The sequence below is a fragment of the Astatotilapia calliptera genome, chromosome 5 (genome assembly GCF_900246225.1).
Source record: "Astatotilapia calliptera chromosome 5, fAstCal1.2, whole genome shotgun sequence".
In the NCBI taxonomy this organism is placed as follows: domain Eukaryota; kingdom Metazoa; phylum Chordata; class Actinopteri; order Cichliformes; family Cichlidae; genus Astatotilapia; species Astatotilapia calliptera.
The window spans coordinates 15,257,137-15,277,938 of NC_039306.1; the positions used below are offsets into that span (position 1 = coordinate 15,257,137).

General features: G+C 40.8%; 1 protein-coding gene across 13 annotated transcripts in view; it reads left to right on the forward strand.

The window, feature by feature from the left end:
* cadpsb (Ca2+-dependent activator protein for secretion b) overlaps nt 1-20,802 on the forward strand; it is a 67,608-nt gene that overhangs the window by 43,641 nt on the left and 3,165 nt on the right. For 2 of the 13 annotated variants that reach the window (XM_026167451.1, XM_026167453.1), the window contains 19 exons: nt 2,001-2,137; nt 2,238-2,425; nt 2,849-3,007; nt 3,198-3,299; nt 3,399-3,462; nt 3,560-3,683; nt 4,972-5,040; nt 8,107-8,213; nt 10,960-10,989; nt 11,510-11,518; nt 13,378-13,534; nt 13,651-13,792; nt 14,552-14,713; nt 16,003-16,158; nt 16,305-16,452; nt 16,559-16,633; nt 16,741-16,824; nt 17,081-17,113; nt 17,283-17,390. In XM_026167451.1, coding sequence (XP_026023236.1) covers nt 2,001-2,137; nt 2,238-2,425; nt 2,849-3,007; nt 3,198-3,299; nt 3,399-3,462; nt 3,560-3,683; nt 4,972-5,040; nt 8,107-8,213; nt 10,960-10,989; nt 11,510-11,518; nt 13,378-13,534; nt 13,651-13,792; nt 14,552-14,713; nt 16,003-16,158; nt 16,305-16,452; nt 16,559-16,633; nt 16,741-16,824; nt 17,081-17,113; nt 17,283-17,390 — 2,054 coding nt within the window. Of the gene's footprint in view, nt 1-2,000; nt 2,138-2,237; nt 2,426-2,848; nt 3,008-3,197; nt 3,300-3,398; nt 3,463-3,559; nt 3,684-4,971; nt 5,041-5,929; nt 5,963-8,106; nt 8,214-10,959; nt 10,990-11,509; nt 11,519-13,377; nt 13,535-13,650; nt 13,793-14,551; nt 14,714-16,002; nt 16,159-16,304; nt 16,453-16,558; nt 16,634-16,740; nt 16,825-17,080; nt 17,114-17,282; nt 17,391-20,802 lie in introns of all 13 variants that reach the window. The other 11 variants (XM_026167458.1, XM_026167459.1, XM_026167462.1 and 8 more) reach the window with 9 other exon arrangements.

The window sequence follows — 20,802 nt, forward strand, 5'->3', positions numbered from 1 at the left end:
ATTTCCCCCATCTCCCAGAGAATGATACAGTTTTGCCTCTGTCGGCTTCATGCTATTTACCCATGTACTTGCACCAAAATTGTATTGCTACCCTATTAGAGTTCTCCGGTAGTGGTATGCCTGTTAGTGTGCTCTGTAGAGATCATGAATACACTGCAACATATTCAAGTATTGTCAACTTGCAAATGCGTAGAGAAGGGAAAAAAAGAGGAATGCATAAAAAAAATGATCAAAATTGCAAATTTGAAAATGGGTCTGCAGATGTGCATGACATAATTAAAAGCTTTACGAAAAGTCACACTGTTCTCCAGCATGTAATCATTTATAAATGTATGCAAAAGTACTCTCATATTTACTTTGGCAATTTGGTTATTTTATCTTGAGAGTTATAGTAATGTTACTATAGCATTGAGTGTTTTCTGGACTTAAACTCCATTTTTATTCCAACTAAAGGAAATGTAGCCCACTCTCTGTGTCTCATAGTCCAACACCTGACACCTTGTGCTCACTCTTTGGATGTTTTCTCAACGCCTCACTTCCTTTTTTGTCTGCCACAGTGTTTTCTTTGTCACCACTTTCCACCATGTTATTGTCAAATTGAAAGATTTTCTGACCAACCAGATCCTTTTTCATCCTGTCATCATCTCTTAACCAACGCTCCACTCATCTGTAACGCCGTTCACTGTCTTCTTTCATAGCGTTACCTTTATACATGATAACTTACTGCACCTGTCTTGTCCCTCCTCTCCTCTTCGCTCTGTTTCCCTGTTTTATTGTCCACATTTTACTTGTTGTCTTACAGGTTTTCTTTCTCAGATTGGATTAAAAATTTGCTAAAATGTACCTTCCTTCAGGTTCCTTTTTTGGCAAACTTCAGCTAAGTTTTAGCACCCACATTAAACCCTTCCCCTCTTCCCCCTTCACTGACCTGGAGGTTGATAGATGTCACTTGTGCTTTATTCAATATTTTCCTGCTCTACCACGATCAGGTCTCCGCTTCCCTCACCCACCCCCCAAAATCATCATCACTCATGTCAGTGTCTCTCGGACATGACACCTGTCACTCACACAGAGGACATGGCTGTGCCTCTTATCTATTTTGAAACATCTTCGTCCCCATCATTTTTTCCATTTTTCTCTTTGACAGCTTTAATATCTGCAGAACAAGAAATGACTGTTTTGGTTTAGAGGGTAGAAAAAAAAGATTATCCCACTAATGGTTTCAACACCCATTTTTACATTACTTCCATTCCATGTTTTTCATTTTGTCATTGTTTAATGTTACTAATGTCTTTCTTCACTTAGGGAGCAGGTTTAACATTTTGAAAAGTCCTCTTGTTACAGAGAAGGTTAGTGGCAAAAGCACTGTAGCAAGATAAACATTAAAAACCCAATAGAGCTCGAGTAGAGGTTCAGCATCCATATTCAGAGAGAAATCTGCAAATCTTAAGAATTTGTTTCTCAAAATAACTTTTTTTTTCTTTTGTTAGAACTGTTTTTTACAGCATGTTCAAATGATTTCTCCTTTGCCATATTTGTGCCTTTTTTATTAGCACACGTGTCAATATTTATCAGGACCTGAGTGACAACAGTCGCGAATGGCAGAATCTATTGAATACATAAAGAAGAATGGATCTAATATTTTTTTTTACATATTATTTACAGCATTTCATCCAAACACCTTTTGGCTCTTTTAGGATTTTTTTCCCCTGCAAAACTTTAGATGCATGAATGCACATACAGTAGAAACACTCGTCCCTTTGAGTTTAGCTTCAGTTTGATAGAATCTCATCCACCAATACAAGAAAACTCTTTACGCTATCTGACACAATGCAAGTTGACAATGTAAGCTGTAAGTGTTTATAATTTGCCCTTAGAAGTAGCCCAAAAAAAAAGCCTCCCTGGTGTTTCTCGTGTTGTAATGAAGACTGTTGCCCTGTGCCTCACTGATGTCGTCTCCTCTGAACCATGTGCTTTTCCCTGTGCCTTTGGCCGGATAGACGCTGACAGAGCTCAGAAACATGGCATGGATGAATTTATCTCCGCTAACCCCTGTAGCTTTGACCACGCCTCGCTTTTTGAGATGATGCAGCGACTCACGTTGGACCACAGGCTCAACGACACCTTCTGCTGCCTGGTGAGTTTGTTTCCGCTCGTTGTCGCATGAATGACAGTGAGTGCTCTTTAGTCAGTTGTTATCAAGTAGTACACTGTGTGTCTGTGTTTGTGTGGTGTAGGGATGGTTCAGTCCGGGCCAGGTGTTTGTCTTGGATGAATACTGCGCAAGGAACGGAGTTCGGGGTTGTCACAGACACCTGTGTTACCTGCGTGATCTCCTGGAAAGGGCAGAAAATGGGGCCATTATCGACCCCACACTTCTTCACTACAGCTTCGCTTTTTGTGCCTCTCATGTCCATGGGAACAGGTGTGCGCTAAGTCCTTCTTTATGAAACATTATGACATTTATAAACATATTTACATTTTATGACTTTCAACCTTCATTTGTTACAAATTACACTTTGTCAGGCAAAGCTATGCCTCCTATGGATGCAGCAGTTGAGAAATTTAAAGATGCATTAACACAGGATAAGATCAGAACGGAAAGGTTTTGTTTCCATCAAATTATTTTTGTCATGTTTATGTTTTCTTAATTTTTTATGTTGTTGTACATTTTTTTGGCCTTTCTTTCTGTAATTTCATGTTATGTTGTTAATCAATTGCGTATCTCTACATATTTCCTTGTTTTCTACCACTTTCTTTGTTTTTTTTTTCTTTTCTCTCTGTCCTTTGTTGCCATAGTCTCTTACTGTCCATATTATTCATCCTCCCATGCATCTGTTAAAGTCAGAGAGGGCATCAGTTACTGGGGCCCACTGGGCTATGAGGTCCTAAAATCCCCAAAGAGCTCCCAAAGCCCAGATCCCCGTGCTGCCTCTAAACGAGCATGCATATTCAAGTTTAGAAAGAAAAAGGAGTCCAAAAATCCACTGATTCAAGGTGAAAACAGGTGAGACATGGTCATTTTTTCAATGTGTAACACTGGAGGGAACTCAAGAAAAAGAAAAAAAAAATCACTCAATCAGTTCCCTGGGGTGTGAAAGCTGTTAACCAGAGATTTGGGGGCTTAGATAAAGGGTTATATACGTTGGACTTTGGGGTTGCAGCTGGGTTAACGTTTGTGGGTGCGATCTTCATAGGCCAGACGGGCTGACTACAGTGATAGTGGATGAGAAGGAGCGCTTTGAAGACATCAAGGAGCGGTTGCGTGTGATATTGGAAAACCGGATTGTAAATTTCAGGTGATTGCCGCCTCACTAAAACCAGATTACACCAAGTCACAAAACATCCCGGTTATTGGTATTTTTCTCTGTTATTAAATCTTCGGTCTTCCCTTGTAGATATTGTTTCCCCTTCGGTCGTCCAGAGGGTGCACTGAAGGCCACTTTATCTTTGCTGGAGAGGGTTAGTAAATGCTTAAATAAAAACATTTTATGAACAATGAAAAAGGTGCCCTCTGAAATATTGAGGTTCTGTGAGTCATCTTCGATGTGGCCTGCAGGTCCTGATGAAGGACATTGTGACCCCGGTTCCACCAGAAGAAGTTAAAGGGGTAATTCGCAAATGTTTGGAGCAGGCTGCTCAGCTCAACTACCAGCGGATTAAAGACTATGCTAAAATTGAAGGTAACCAGAACAACACAATTCACTGTCACATAATGACTGCTGGTATCAGGGTACAAATGCTATGCATCTGCTAAACATTCCTACTGATCATGAAGATGTCATGTTTTACAGACTCAGATTGAAGTGCCCAGTCAGTGGTTTGGTAGAAAACGGCAGAGTGAACAATCAGTATATCTCCATATGTTCTTTTTCTTCTGTAAGACTGCCTGTCATGTTATCAATTAATTTACACATGGTAAATTCACTTGGTATATGGTATATTTGTGTCCATATCCCAAATGATTTGTGGCAAATGATTTGTCACAGTCACTTTCTGTCTCTCAGTCCAATAACTCTCTCCTTTGTTTCAGGCCTGCTTTAGCTCTGTGCTGTTCTGTAGGTCAAGTTGGCTTTTGTGTAGAGGTGTGTGAGTAAAAATGCATTCAAATCCAAAGCCCTGAAATCTGTTGATGTGCCGATCTCTCTTTGTGCCTTGACTATTCGAGCTGTGTAGTATCCTGGCTTCTGACATTTGATGATTGGATTGTAAGTTCAGCTTAAATGACTCCCAGCTCCCAGTCGACACACACTCCCTCTCTTCCACTATCTTACTGTTAGCTCCAACCTCTCTGATACCTCCAGCTGACTCTGCCCGCCCCTCTTTACACTCCCTGCCTTGAAATACCAGCAGCTCTCCTGTCAACTGTGTCTTATGCTCTTGCTGAAGACCACTATCTTCTGCTCCCTCCCCTGTCTGCTCTGCTTTTTTTCCCCCCTCTCCACACAGATGTCACTTTTTCTAACCTCTCCACTATGTGATGAGTGGCTTCTAACCAAAGGAATGCTGGGATTGAATGCATACAAACCAGCATCAGCCTTGCATGTGCTTTGAGACATAACACGGCCTTTCTTTACTGGCATGGATTACATATGAAAAAATACATAAAGACATTTTAGGATGTCTTATTTCTTCCTCTTGCTGTGTCTATTTTTCAACATACCAGTTGCACTGACATGCACATTTACATAGAGATCTCTGATGTTGTTTATGCCTTGAAAGAAATCCCTCAGGGTGCTAAAGATACTAAGGATTGAAACCTTACTATCTTTTCATGCTGTGTGAATTTATTTCCACCTGTCCTTGTGAGGCATCTGATTCAAATTTTACCAACGATTTGACCTTATTATTGGGCCTCCTGCCCAACAGATTGTCTCCTTCACCTGGACAGCCCTCTTCCCATCACCCTCTGACCTCTAGACTTCCCCCTTCTGACCCCATCCTTTTGCATGCCCCGATCCTTTTTTATAGGGAAAAAGAGGGAAATGTTTGAGCACCCTGTCTTCTGCTTGGCATCTCAAGTGATGGATTTAACCATCCGTGAGTACCTTCATCATCTCTTCCCATTCCCCCCCTCATTCTTTTAAGCGCACCTTCACCTCATCCCCTCCCTTCTGCCTCTTCTCTTTCTCCAGAAATGTTGCTCCTGCCATGCTTGTTTTTATCTGTGCCTTTGTCTGTGAGAGTGAGTGGGGAGTGCACCAGTCGAGAGATCTGAGCAGTACCACACAGAATCAGTAGGGGTCCATTTTTTTGCACCATCTGTTTGTGATGGACATGAATGAGCGGTCTGGTCTGTAAGCTTCTTTCTTTTGGTTTGAAGCCCATTCCTTTGACTTGAATGCATTTTTATATTGCTTACATTGGTATCTGTTTTCAGTCATTTGGTCTGATCATGTGTCAGTGGTGTGCTGTGCCGAACAGGTAGGCTTGTTTGTCACCGTGTCTCCAGTGACAGTGAAAGAGCATCTGTTGACAGAGCTATTGAATGGGAACAACAGGATAGAGTGTATGGATGTAACAGCTCCAGTTTGTGTTTTAACTTGACTCAGGTCAACTCAAGTCACTCAGCGTGTCCTGTCTACGGTCCTTTAAGCTGTTTGTGTCCCCTACCTGTTTGCAATAGTCGAAGCTTTGTCTGTTTGTTAACAAAAAAACCATCTTATCACTTTTTTTTAAATTTTCCACAGGCTACTGGTTCAGTGTTTCTATTTTTTATTGTGTGTTTGTGACGTTTGTCTGTTGCCCAGAAGCGTCAGTCCCTGGAGCTGAAAGTGTCCCAGCAGATTCATTTAAAGGGTCACGTGGCGATGAACAACAAGCCTGAGTTCCCCCAAGCCCCCATCCCCTTTCGTGAAAATAACCATAGAGCCGTGCTAATTCTAAACATCTCCTTTTTATCTTTTCTCTCCCCTTTTTCTCGCTGAAGTTGAGAAAGGTCAAAAGGATCAAAAGGATCCAGGTGAACCCATGTTTAGCTTATGGTTTATCTATAGTGCACACTTACATTTACATATACAAATACACCCACACCTTACACACATGTTTACTGCAAATCAGTGTAAGACATATGCATGCATTTACCATTAGCACATCTTCTATACACACTTTAAATATTGTACAAGTTCTCAAATGTCTTGGCATGTCTTAAAAAAGCAGTAAATCTGTAGAGATTGTACTACTTTATATTTTTCCAGATTCAAATCTGGAGCAGTGAATTATACGGCTGAAAATGTTATTCTCACTCAATTCAAATGTAGTGTACTCACACTTGAATAAAGGTGAACAAGTGTGTTTTTCGGTAGACATGTTAAGACACCATCAAAACCATAAAGTAATGCAATCTCTTACATATGGTCCTATATTTTTATCTACATTATAATGTAATTTAAAAAGACATAAGCAACACTTTAATGCAACCTCCCCCCCCCCCCCCCCCCCCCCCCCCCATCACACAAATTAGCATACATTTTCACCACAGGCCACACATGAAAATGAGCTCATTATATAAAGATATGCATTATGGGGATTTTTGTCTGGGAGTAAAGTAAAGCAAAGATGTAGCACAGATGCTAAAGACAACCACAAAACCTCAAGTATAAGAAATTTGAGACATCTGAAACCATCCCAAATATCCCCATTGCCTCCCAGTCAGGAGGCCCTGGGTTTAAACCTGGACAGGGCCATTCTTTGTGGAGTTTGTATGGCTTTCTCTTGGAGCGCATGTGCAATGGAATAAAAAAGCAACAACAAAACAAACAAAACTTTGCTCCTCTTTAAACCATATTATATCTAATTCAAACCCTCGTGATCAGGCATTATTAGAAGTCTTAAATATTACTTTACAGCTCAGTTCCCTCTATGTGGCATTTGAAAGTGTAATCTCTACTGCTAGCTTAGGGTTCCTTCATTTAATTTTTCACCAGGCTCCGAAAAAAATATTCATTTGGCTTGAGCAGCAATACCTGCAGAACCCTAAAATAATAATGAAAACAGCAAAAGGCTTCCAGTTAGAACTGCCGACTGCAGACTTCTACTGTTTTATGTAGAGTTATGTATTTATGTGCTTTTGATTTCAGATCTGTGTAGCCATTCAGTTCCATGTTCAAAATATGTCATGCCATATAATCACAGTGTTCAAGGAACAACTCCATTTCATGACACATATCTGTTTTTATCAGATCGTTCTGCCGACAAAGGTACGAGCAAGTGATTTGGAGCTTTTGCTAATCATAGACCAAAGTCACCAGCTGATAAGTGAGGAACAGCTTTCATGAGCACATAAGCACAGTTTAAGAGAAATCCAAAATCAGCACGCTTGTAAAAAATATTCATTACCTTCAGGAATTTCATCAGATAATTGGCAACTATTTTATTAATTTGATCCAAGCACCTGCCTTTTTATAAAATTAGTTCTAACAAAGAAAACTATGAGCCAGCCAATGTGTGTATTATTATATTGAGATCAGATTACTTATAAAATAATATATATTTAAGAAGATTCTTATACACTTGTTGGTCTTAAGAAAAAAAGAATTACAGAAATATGTATAAATGTCCCTTTCATGTAGTTCTAGCCACGAGTGTTTGTAGAGAACCCGATCCTTATTAGACATCCAGTACTATTAGCTTTGAATTAATAATCTCATCCAATCAGATAACTTCAAAGAGAAGGAATGAATAATTTTTACTGTGCGTGTTCACAGAGTATTTTTGGCCATGAGACAGCTCCTTATACAGATGGCTTATTCAGTACCGCTACACAATATGCATGTTTTCAATGCTGCATTGCACCTCCATCTCAGCGCCTCTATTCCTGTGTCTGATACTCCTCCAACATGAGTCTGATTATCCCATAAATGCATCAACTCTGTTGCTTTATGTCATGCAGCCCAAAATGCATACACAGTAAATAAGAACACGCTTTACTTGTTATGGGGGGTATGGTAGGTAAACATCACAGCGTAAGTGCTGTGTTTATACTTTTATTAAACGGTCAAAAATATAAACAGAAAAAAAAAATCTTTTGAATAGTCATAAAAATCCCCCTGGAATCCTCTGTGCTTGACTAACCACTCATCCCTCACCCTCATCCTTTTGTCTCAGAGAACGTAGGCCGCTTAGTCACGCCTGCCAAAAAGCTGGAGGAAACAATTCGCCTGGCGGAGTTAGTCATAGAGGTCCTCCAGCAGAACCAGGAACACCATGCGGAGGTGAGTGAGAACCCTCTCCTCCTCTCCTCCTCAAAGCACTTTCCCTCTATGCTCTCACTCTTATCTCACTTGCCCCACAGCAGGGAGCTAGCCTTATTATCAATCCTCTATAAATAAAGCTGCTTTCATCTATGGGTAACTAAAAAAAAAAGGAAAAAACTTTCAAAGATTAATTTAATTTCGGAAAGCTCTAATTGGTGTTCAACGGACCATCGCCACATGGAATCAGAGGGCCATGTTTGAGGGTAGACTGTAAATTAGACAGAAATGGTACAATGGCATCTTTTTTGCTGTGATGACAGTGCATTAGTTTTACATAAGTTGTTAAAACGATAGTATTATGTTGAGGATACTCCAGTATAGATGTTTGGCTAGAAGAAAAAACACAAGGTGAAACAAGTTAATGCGCATTTTCATGGCTTCTACTGCGCTGCTTCCCTTTGGTCACACACAACAAGATCACTTATAATAAACCTCAGGCCTTACACTGAATTTAAAGTAGTAAGTAAAACACATTGTTCCCAAGAAAACTGATCTTTGTGAAATTCAATTAGATGCTTTTATCAATAATACTAAACTGCCATAGTCTGTATTGTAGTGTGTTTTGTGACTCTACCAATGAAAAACAAAAACATTACCTGATTTAAATATGGCTGTTATCTTCTCCAGCGCCGTCTCCTTGTACGCTTTAGGCACCGGCATGTTTAGATTGCTCCCTTGCAGTCCACCATTGTGTCAAAATGGTCAAAAGCCTTTAGCTTGAATTGCATTTTGTGGAAGAGGCCAGAGTTACAGGGACCTAAGTCTGGCAAGCTGGCTTAGCGGGGAGCAACAATCGAAAGCATTAACATTTAAATTCTGAGGGATGAATTCAAAGCTGGTGAATTTTTAAAAAGGAAGCATACTCCTGCTCAGGGCTGGACTGGGACACAAAATCGGCCCTGGCATATTTGGTCCAGGCGTCTCCCTCGCTGTGGTCCCTCCTCGTGCACTTTTTTACGAGGAGGAGTTGACGGTGCAGCAGCCCCGACAGCTAACATGTCGGTTAATTTTGCTGCATTTATTTCTATTTTTCTGTCTCAGCATTTCAGCTCCACTTTTTCGCTACCTCATCAACACTAAGCTACTTGGGCGAATGTAGAGGCGGGCTTGGTAGTTAAGACATTTTATTGGGCAATACAGTGGCAGTAATGAAGCTGAATGAATGGGCTGCTGTCAGTGCTTGTGGGGCCAGTGTGCAGCGGTCTTTTAGTTGCCCCATTGGTCCAAAAGTGAGTCGGCCCACTAGGAAAATGCCCGGTATGCCAGTTTACCAGTCTAGCCCTGCTCTTGGTCCTGCTCCTCACCCGATGAGCCACCTTCAGTCTTGTTGTCTGTTGGCTCTTCCACTGAAAACTGTTTTTTCTTCTCTGGGTTGTACTGAAAAGCCAGCTCAGTAATGAGTCTCGACAGGTTGAGGTAGTTTGACACAAAAGTGCAAGTTTGAGATTTGCGGTGAAAGGCTTTCCAGAGGTGCACAGGTAAAAAGCCTTCAAGGAGAGATCACCACATTTAAATCAGATAATGTTTTTGCTTTTTCTTGGGGGAATCGTGAAAGCCATGTAAATGAAACCTGAGAGGTTTAGATGGGAATTCACATAGCCACATGTGAAGTATTTCAAAAAGGTTCAAAAGCCTAAAAAACTGACATGTATGGGTTTAAATATAAACAGAGCATTCTAAGTTGTAAGTTCAAATAGGATTTTATGTGAATAAATATAGTCTTAAAGAAAAGATGTGTGTTGAATAAATCTAGTGGAGTCACAAGTATAATACATCCCAGTGAAATGGAGTGGAGTGGAGGTATAAGGTAGCATAAACTGTAACAACTCAGTCAGTCTTAATTTCACCAGTTTATTCCAATGGAGTCAACAAAGATATACTGCTGTTTTGACATTTAGCATATTTTTGTCCCAAATAAAATGGTGAAATTGACATTAGTTAACTTTTTACTTAAACACAGTCTTTGCTACTGTTTTACCTTTAGATCTGTATGGCTTTGGTTTAGCACTACAAGCTAATGGACATGTTCTCATCCCAGGGTGTCAAACACTGCTGTCCTGTCTAATTCTGCTATATATGTTTGCAGATATATGCAAAAGTTCTTCTTTGTCAAATGTGCCGTGACACACGAGCTCTAGCAATACAGGACACCTCCACAGATCCTCCTTTAAAGAAACCAATTTGGCATTAAGTGATTGGAGGAGTCTTTGTGGAGCAAATCACTTTGGTTTGTGAGCCATTTGCGCTTTGTGCTTTGTTTTGCTTGTTTTTCACTAACTAATTTTAAGCATTTAGGCATAAAAATCGACTCGGTTAGAAGTAGGAAGAGATCTCACTTTGGATTTTGCCCCTTTACAACTGTGCACACTGACAAATTGCACTTACCCAGTGGGTTTAACTGTGATACGAGTGTCATCACCAGTCAACACCTTGCGCATATCTCAATATATTAACAGCTTTTGACAGAATGGTAGTATTTGGCACTCTGGGAATGAGAACAAGCTGAACCAATATTCAAGGAAGGCATCTCCTTTTAAAAATCCATCTAGCTTCCTTATTCCATCGTGTTGGCGACTTTAGACATCAAGCTGATGGAAAGCATGATGAACATGTGCAGCTGTGTAGATCTGAAGGTGATCCAAATGTGATCTTAGAATATACAGATAAAGCAGATTTACTGTATCTCTCTGAATATGCTTGACAGGCGGCAGTCACAAGTTCTGGAGATCAATCGGTACAGTATTTTTTTTTCTTTTTTTCCTCTTCAGTCCCCATCACGACCCTCCTGTATGGCATGTGCGCCACTATGGCAAGAAGCACGTTTCTAGACAGAGAATGAACTCAGTGGGTGGGTTTGTAGGCACAGAAGTGAGAGCAAATCTGTTTAAATATAAATTTTTAAAAAAACACTTTAGCTTGCACAACATAATTGTTATCATAAAGCATGTTCATCGGGCCATAAAGAGGTTTCCTTTCTATCCTAGCATGCTGAACCAGTAAATTTCCTAAAGTATGCTCCATGTGAACCTTTGAAGTTTGATCCTCCATAAACATTTGTTTCCCCTCCATCCAGCAGTTAATTTCACAGTCCGCACCTGTTTAAGCATTACTTCTCCAGCTTCTCCTCTTCCATCCCTCTCTGCTGTCTATTCTCAGTTTACAAACCCTAACAAAGAAATGCTTCAAAAATACATTATTGTTCTGAACATCTTCCTGTATTCTCACTGTCATATGATTGGTGACTGCCCAAGCAGGGAAAAGAGGTATGTAGTCAAGTTGAATGAGAAACTCCCGTAATGCTCTGTGCATGTCCAGTAGATGATTCTACATCTCTCCCCTAAGCAAACTACACCCCCTTTAAGACTGGTCCCTTGACATGGTTGCACTGATACAGCACTAGAGTTTGTTTTGGCTGAACAGTGGGTCTGCCGTAGATTTCTCAGGGTCCTGTATGTGTTCCTTAACCACTAACAAAGGTTGGAGGCTACTCTGCCTGGTGACCTTTGAGCCTTTCCCCTTCCCTGTTGGAAGCTATTTACTGTCCTCCCCTTTAGCTGATATAAGAGTATATATCCTTGAATGCGATGGAGAAGAGCCTTGTTTGCTGCCTGTGTTTCTGACATTAGAGCTATCATGATTTTTAAACGTTTGAAGTGGACAGGTAAGTAGGAAGGTAAGTACGGTTCTGACTGCTGCTGTGGTGGTTAAATAAGGTGGTCGATTAACAATAAACAGCAGTAAAGTAGAGCATGCAGCATAACTTGGAAAAATTCAGCTTCATTAATTGAACTTGGCAATATGTTAGTCTGAATGATAAGCAAATAAGCCAAGCCAAGACTGCCAGCAAAGCAACTACTGTACCTCTGCTGTCAAAGGGTGAGAAAGTCCTGACTGTGCTAGAAAAACGATCCGCTGAATCTCAGACACCTACTTAACTAATTGGAACAGACACACTCCAACACTAGAGATGCTGTATGCTGCAGTCTTTGGTGTGTCTAGACAGTGATGTGCATGAGACACATTCACATCTAGTGGGCTATGGGTTTGTTGGTGATGTGAATGGTGGACCCCCTCATCTCTCAGCTGGAGAGAAAAGCATGCAGGGAGATCCACGTTTGCATGAGAAGAGCACCCTAGATGTAAAGATACTGTCATGAATAGAAGGCACAAAGATGCAACCCCACTGTGCAAATCTTCTCCCAAGTATAATCTGGATTTGAATTCATGTACCAATTAGGAAGAGCTGTGGATTTGATCTAGTTGTATGCCATGGAAAACATACACAAGCACACAAGCTGACAGCTGTGATAGAATTTCTGTTCATTTGAAAGGAAATACCCGGCAATTACAGAATTCACACACGGCACGGAAAAGTCATTCGGTATCCACAAATATAACCAAATATCTTCTCAAATTAAATAACAGGGGACGTCTAATGGACACCTGTAACAGAGAGAAGCAGCTGGACTGCTCAAAGGTAGTAAATCAGTCTTCTGGCAACTCTGTTTACACTCAATTTTAAAATGCTAACCAGATCACAGATAAACAAATGCAAATAGCTACAGGCAGGTTTTGCAATTACTGAAATCATTTGAGAGGGTGGTCTGTGGTGCATTCGGCTTTATATGTTTTCTACTATAACAGGAAATGTATCATCAATGCTTGGTTGAGAAAGAGAAGCGCTAGGTTATACAGTGATGCTAGCAAACTTGTGCATATGAATACTGTGTGACCTGCCAATTAGTGTAGGTAATACAAAAAGCCCACTTAAAAACCAGGAGTGTGCCCTGCCTCTTACCCTGTGCTGTGAGACCCTGGTAGTCTAGCTGCTTCCCTCTGTTTCAAGTGTTTAAACTAAGTAAACCCAACCAGCTTCTGACTTTAGCTTCATATTCAAGTGTTACATCCAACGTATGAAAAATCAAGTCCCAGCAAGAAAGGGTAAGGATATTTGCCGAAATGCCAAACTATTCTCTCAACACACCAAACATGCATCAACCCAGTGGTATTTCCTTTTAAGAGCGATACTGTCCAGTAGTGTTTATTATTCCCTCCTTTCCCTCTCATCTTTTAACAAGAGGACTTGTTCACCTGTTTGCTTTCCCTCCTGCTGTGTCTCTAGGCATTTGCATGGTGGACAGACCTTATGGTGGAACATGCAGAAAACTTCCTGGCCCTCTACGCCATCGACATGGATGCCGCTCTGGAGATCCAGTCACCTGAGAGCTGGGACAGCTTTCCCCTTTTCCAGCTGCTCAATGACTTCCTCCGGACAGATTGTAAGTTCATGCAGTTGGCCCATCTTTATGTTTCAGCTACCTTCAGGTATTTTCATCTAAAAAAAAAAAAAAAAGTATGATATCCTTTTGTAACACGCTTTTTTCCCCCCTCATAGATCATCTGTGCAATGGAAAGTTTCACAAACATCTTCAAGATCTGTATGCTCCTCTGGTGGTTAGATATGTGGATCTGATGGAGTCCTCCATCGCACAATCAATTCACAAGGGCTTTGAGAGAGAGTCCTGGGAGCCTGTAAAGTAAGGAGCTTCCGTCTTTATAGCTAGGCTGTAGGATGGCTGGAGATGCAAAGCTTTTTTATGCAGATGACAGACTGACTGACTGTGTGGAGGCTGAAAAATCTGGTAGCGCAGCTGTAATGTTCATCCAAGCTTCCTGTAGCTTCACTTTTAAAGAACGAGCCAAGTGTGGGCTGAGCAACCTCTTTATCCTGTAGAAGAAATTGGTTTTTCTAGTCTGAAAATAGTGCTTGATTAATGTATGTCTCACCAATTCTCGCCGACACATTGGGGTCAGGGCAAAACATAGTATCCCTGTTGTTCTGTGTGTGAACTAACATTCATGACGTGTGCTTTGACATGTTACCAGAAAAAAATTTGCCTCCAGTGTGTTATGTTGCTACTTTATTTGTTGTGGCTTTAATATGTCTGCTTTCACATTTTCCTTTCATTGCAAAGATTATATTTAAAGTGTATTAAGGTAACCTGTATTTTCTTGGTCTTTATTCGTGTTCATTTTTTGGGTTTTCGGTATTACTTTGCTTGTCTCTATCGCTGCATTTAATACTTTATGTGTGTGTCCAGCTCTCTTTACTCTTGAGTATTTTTGTAAAATGTGAGTCTTTGACAGTTACCGTCCCTTTTATGTGCGTTACTCTTTGTTCCAGTCTTCACATATTTTCAGATTTTACTTTTATGATGAGTGTTACATTGCTTTCTGCAGCTCCCACGCCACTGTTATGGATTCTTTTTTTTTCTTTTTGTCTGTCTTTTCTGCAGGAGTTTAACAAGTAATCTGCCCAATGTGAATCTACCAAATGTGAACCTCCAAATTCCCAAAGTACCAAATCTGCCAGTGCCAGTAGCAGGACTATCAGTTAACCTTCCACAAATGCCTAGCTTTTCTACCCCGTCATGGATGGCTGCTATATATGACTCTGAGTGTGTATTCAACTAGTTCACTTTAGATTTACTGAGAAAGCAGTGATAACTTGGTATGAAGATGCCCATGAGTAAGGACAATTAAAAAAGATTTGCCAAATTTTGAAATTGTAGCAAAAAATGTAAATGAAGTCGAAACTGACATTTAAATTCAACAAAATCTGAATCGGTTTTCTCCTGTGAATACTTGCCACTTATTGCTGTTCATGTTCATGCCAAGGTCACTGAGAGGTGTTAGAGTAGATGGGGACGTGCTTTCTAAAATGAGAGGCTGTAATGCTCTCATTTGTCTCAACATGCATGCTGTTGAGCTGAGGTGTGGAGATACAGGCTGAAAAAAAAAAAACGAATCAAGCAAAAAAAAAAAAAAAAAAGTAGTTCTAAGGCTATTGGAGTTCTACCGTGCAGAAAATGTTCCCCATTTGAAACATCAAGATCTCCATTGTACAAAATGTGTATCTCCCCAGAGTTGTTGTCCACAAACATTTGCTCTAGTGATGCTTAGCGAATTGTAGATTGTACATGGCCGTAGGTTCATCTCTGACCTTGACCACCTGCTAGTAGTCTGATTGGGAGGGCAGACAGAGCGGTTCGGAGTGGAGATGATAAAGTGTAGAGGCTTAGAGGCAGGAGTTCAAACCTCTCCGCCTCTGTTTTTATCTCCTTTCCTTCCTCACTCTAAATGTAACACTTTTCCCAATCAGCTCTACTCAGGATGGCTAAAAAGGTCTGCATGGTTTGTTTGATAATCCTTCCAGGGGTCCCACCAGCCTGGGGACATGGATGTTGAGAGAGGGCCTGTGATGAGTGAAGCCAATTTGGAGATTTTTTTAAAATGTTTTTTGGACACTGACTATAAATGCCTTTTTTTTTTCTTTCTTTTTTTTGCACGCCCTCCCTCACTTCCTCCATTCCCTACTCCTTTGTGTGATTAGCTACTGTATCTGCAGTGACTTTACCTGCATGTGGCCACTTCACATACCAGTCAATAATCATACTCTGTAGCATGGTTATTGATCTGTTACAGTAAACCCTTCCCGCTCCTTTTTCGCCCATAAACTGACTGTCCAGAAACTCCTGAACAAACAGGAAAGGAGACACGTAGGTGGACCAGTCAGTATATGGCCAGAGCAAAATTGTGTTAAAAAAAAAAAGTGTAGCGGCACAGCATCCACCTCTGCTCCTGCCACTACAACCCCCCCCCCCTCCAAACCTTTAATCCCCCCCCCCCAGGTAACAGGTTGACATTTGTCTTCTGACCTGTGTATGTGTGTTTGGGTCAATGGCAGTAATGGCTCCGGGACATCGGAGGACCTCTTCTGGAAGCTGGACGCCCTCCAGACTTTCATCAGGGACCTGCACTGGCCTGAGGAGGAGTTTGCCAAACACCTCGAGAGCCGCATCAAGCTCATGTCGAGCAACATGATCGAGAACTGTGTCAAACGGTGTGTATTTGTGTGACTGTGCGGGAGATGATGACAAACTGCGAGAGACACAAAAGCTCCAAAATGCAAAGAGTTTGTTTTCTGCATAATGAACATCTGCAGCACATTTTCATTTTAGAGTGTATCATTTTTAATTTGCACTGCAGCACCAGGATGGCATTTGAGTCCAAGCTGGCAAAGAGCAGCAAGTCCACAGATTTCCGCATCTCTCCAACATTATGCACCATGTTCAACGTGATGGTGGACGCCAAGGACCAATCAGCAAAATTGTGTGCTATGGAGATGGGCCAAGAGGTAAAAACTTCATCTGGGGCAATGATTGCATGTTGGACAATGAGGCTTTGTGCTTTTAATTTGCTGACGTGAATACTTTTGTTGGAAATTCTTCTGCTTTCCACAGAAACAGTTCCACTCCCAGATAGACGAGCTGATTGAGGAGAGTGTGAGGGACATGATTCAGCTTCTGGTTGCAAAGGTGCAGCTTCATATCAGCTTACTTTGATAACAATAGTAGAAAAAAATTTAACTTGACTTTTTTAAAATATGATTATTAGATTGTTCATGATTCCTCTCGTTTTTCAGTTTGTTGCCATATTGGAGGGAGTGCTGGCCAAAATTTCCAGATATGATGAAGGCACTCTCTTTTCTTCATTCCTTTCATTCACGGTAAGATTTTTCTTTCTTCAGTCCCTCAGTTTATTTTTCTTGAAAGTATTCTTTAAAAAAATTCACTTTATATTCTGAAAAACTGAATGTATTTCCTGAAAGCCTGCTTTTTTTTGTCTCATGGGGGGTTAAAAAAGGGTAAAAGAACTCTAGTTTTGTATCTTTAATAGTAAAATATTCCAAGCCCTAATGAATCTGACGATAATTAACATTTCACCTTTCAGCCACTGTTTGACGGTTTTGTTTCGACTTTCAGGTGAAAGCTGCTTCAAAATATGTGGATGTACCTGTAAGTTTAACAGCCTCCGACTTTCCTGTTTTGTTTGTGAGCATTTAGAGCTGAACAAAATATCATCTGAGTGATTTTGTTCTACCTTTTTGAAGACAGTAATTATTGGTACAGCCGCTTGTTTGCTCTTCTCCTGAGTCGTGACCCTATTCTTTGTCTGTTCTTATAGAAACCTGGAATGGATGTAGCTGACGGCTACGTGACCTTTGTGCGCCACTCTCAGGATATGCTTCGTGATAAGGTCAATGAGGAGGTGTATATAGAAAGGTTATTTGATGTAAGTAAGATGCCGTCTCCTCCTCACAAAAAGGGAGGGGCCTTCCAAAATGTGGCAAAACAACAGGGCAGAGAGGGATAAGTCCCATTTTGAGACCAGGAAATGTATTTCTGCCTGGAAGAAGAGGCTTTTCTGATCCCTTCTCGACTTTTCTGTCTCTCTGTCTCTTTTCTTTCCGAATCTCAGCTGCCCTCTGCATTCTGGTGTGCATTGCCACAGTGCTTTTGGGCCTTTGTGTATTAAAAAATCAAACTTTTACTTACCAAAGAGTCCATAAAAGCATCTTCAGAAAGGATTATCTAAAGCAGTGCTCTCTGTGGAAAGAACAGAACTGTCCATACTGATCATACGCCAGGACACCAAGTTCTTGTATTTTTTAAGTCACCACTGTCCTCTGCTTTCAGATGCTTTCCACACAAAACATGTCAGCCTCCTGAATGAAAATAAAAACCCACTCAGTCCTTTTGTCGTCAGTCCACAGTGAAGCACCTGTGCCGTTTCTGTGTGTGAAATGAAAACGCTGGGTGAATGATGCACTGCTGGACGGGCCTGGGTCAATCTGAGAGGCTGACATGGCAAATACCCTTGATCTGTTAGAACAGTGGTTCCCAACCACCCAAGGAAAATGCGATCAGTCATGACGATGATGATAAATATGAACAGAAAGGAGACATCACACCCCCCTTTTTTTAATTACACCCCGAGCAGTCTGTTGCGCAACTTAGACTGAGGTGAGTGAACAGCAGTGTAAGCATAAACCAAATTTCATCATTTAGATAAAATGCAAGAGAAAGATGAAAATAGATGCACTGGTAGTAAAAATGATAACCTGCAACAGACTTTTCAGTCCTAAAGTGCAAATTTATCTTTGTAACACCTTTTAAATAAACATTGCAATTCAAAGCATCCCCCAGGAGAAAGTAAAAAGGGGAATAAAATGAACACAAAATGAAAACATGCTTTGAAAAAAAAAGCTAAAACTGAATAAAAAACAGAGTTCGGGAGTCGAAGGTATTGGGAAACAATGCATGTTTGACTCATTAATACTTTAATAGGCAATTACAGATCGCTTTATCTTTTAATAAAAATGAATTCAATTCATGCTTATTTATGTATCACCAAATCACAGCAGTAGTCAGCACAAGGCTCTTTATATAAAAGTAAAGACCCTACATCGATGTACAAAGAAACCCACTGATCCTCTGCGAGGAAGCACTTGGCGATAGTAGTGGCAAAAAACACAACAATAAAAAAAAAATTCTCTTTTAACACAAGCAAACCTCCAGCAGGGCCAGGCTCAGGGAGGGGCAGCCATCTGCTGCGAACAATTGGGGTGAGGGGAAAGAGAAACGAAGGGCAACGAGACATGACAAACAACAAACCGGACAAAGCACAAAAGACTAAGCTTTTTCAAATATAAATATAGTCCTAAAAACAGCACAAACGCCTTCTCCCTTTTCTATTGTTGTTTTTACACAATTGATGAGAACAGATGATGAATGACTTCCACCTGCTCGGACCAGGTTTGCACTTTTATGCTCTGGGGGCATTAATAGATCTACTTTAGCTTTCTATTGTTAGTATTCTGAGGTCCGAGCCATTTTTAGTCAGTTTTATGTAACTCCCACGCTGCTAAACTGCAGCTGAACTTCCACACGGCTGTTTCCATTGCCTCCAGGGATTTGAAACATTAATGAAAGCAACCTAAGAAGAAAACATGATGCAGGTTAAAAAAGTATAAGGTCTAATGAGGGTTCATAAAAAGGCATGACTTGGATGTGAATTGTTGGGAACCAGTGTGTTACAGGGGGAAGAGAGCACTGTCTTACCAAACATAATCCTAATGGGATACATTGACATAAATGTGTCCTCCATGTGTGATTCAAACAACACATAATGCTGTGATGTGTCTGCTTCATGTCATTTAGAACCTGTTTGTAAAGACCTGTGTCTCCACAGGCGTGTGATTGCTTTGTGTGTCTGACAGATTCTCAGTTCTTTCTGTGAGGCAGTGACGTCACGTTTTTATGTCTGACAGACAATGGTTTTCTATTTTTGTGCCAGATGAATATGACTTTTTTTTTTAATCTTCTTTTTTATTTGGAGCCAGGAGTGATGCTGTTGTGAAGTGGGTTTTGCTTTTGTCTTTGAGGTCCACACTGGCTCCCCTGTCTCCGTGTGTCCTTAATTTTTTCTACTGTGGAGCTTTTTACCCCCTTGTGTCCCCCGTGTGGCCCCAGAGTGCCCAACTGAGATCCTAGTCAGCACCGTTGTGTTGAAATTGACTTTTTTTTGTTTTGTTTTGAGCTGTGAGTGTTTCAGTTTTAGCAAGTTCGAAGCCGTCAATGTTTTTTTCCTTTTGATTTGAATGCATTTCCATTCATTCATTTGCATGCATGTGGAAGTCGTTCCTAGACGCTGCATAGGCTCTACTTTATCTCTCTTTCTTACGCTGATTTATTTCAATCCTTTTAATCTCCTGTTTTCTGATTAACTTCATTCCTGCTGCCTCCTCTAGTCAAAAAGTGGCACTTATCTCTAGCGTTGCGTTGCCTTGTTTTATCACATTATGTTGGTTGGCATGATTTTAGAGTCAAATAATCTTCCTGTGTACATCTTCTAGCATGACCCTCCTCAGAGTTCTGCCTCATTTGCACATAGAGCAGTCGTCCTTAGCACGTACTCAGCCACTCACCCACCCACCCACCCGCGAAGTCTGCATGCACTGCACGCTCAACTCGACTGTGAAGTGGACAGGCATCTGCAAGTTCAAACCTTTCAACCATTCACCTAATCCTGATCTCAATAAACCTCAACCTAAAAACGAAAAACACACCAACTAAGCTAACTCCTTCCACCTCTAATTCGGGCCTTGTAAAGCTTCTCTGCGTTCCTGCCTACTCACAAGTTTAAAGTTGACCTTTTTTGGAGGTATGACGCCCGTTTCTATCAAACATGGGTGCTGTTCTCTTGTAACTTTGGTGCAGTCTGGAAAATTGCCACCCCAAGGAAACGAGAGCGAAAAAGGTACAAGAAAACAGCACCGCTGCTCCCTGCCTGCAAACCATTTACTCACTCTCATTCTATTTTTCTTTTGCTAATGTACCCGTGTCAAAACTATAATTTCAATTCCCCATAGTAGTTTTCTATCCACAGTGTAGGGCATTTCAAACGCAGCACCGCGTTTCCACTTGAATAAATTATAAATAAAGGCTTAGTAATTGCCTTCAGTAATTGATGGGCCATGCAGCTGCTACAAAATATCGACTTGAACATTTTTTAGAAGTTGAAAAGGTAATTGCAGTTCAAGACAGATACATTTTTCAATGCGTTATGACTTCCCTCTTTTTAATTAATTCCTTCAAGTCGCTGTAATATCAGTGCACTCAGGGAAATTCCATAAACTTGCTCC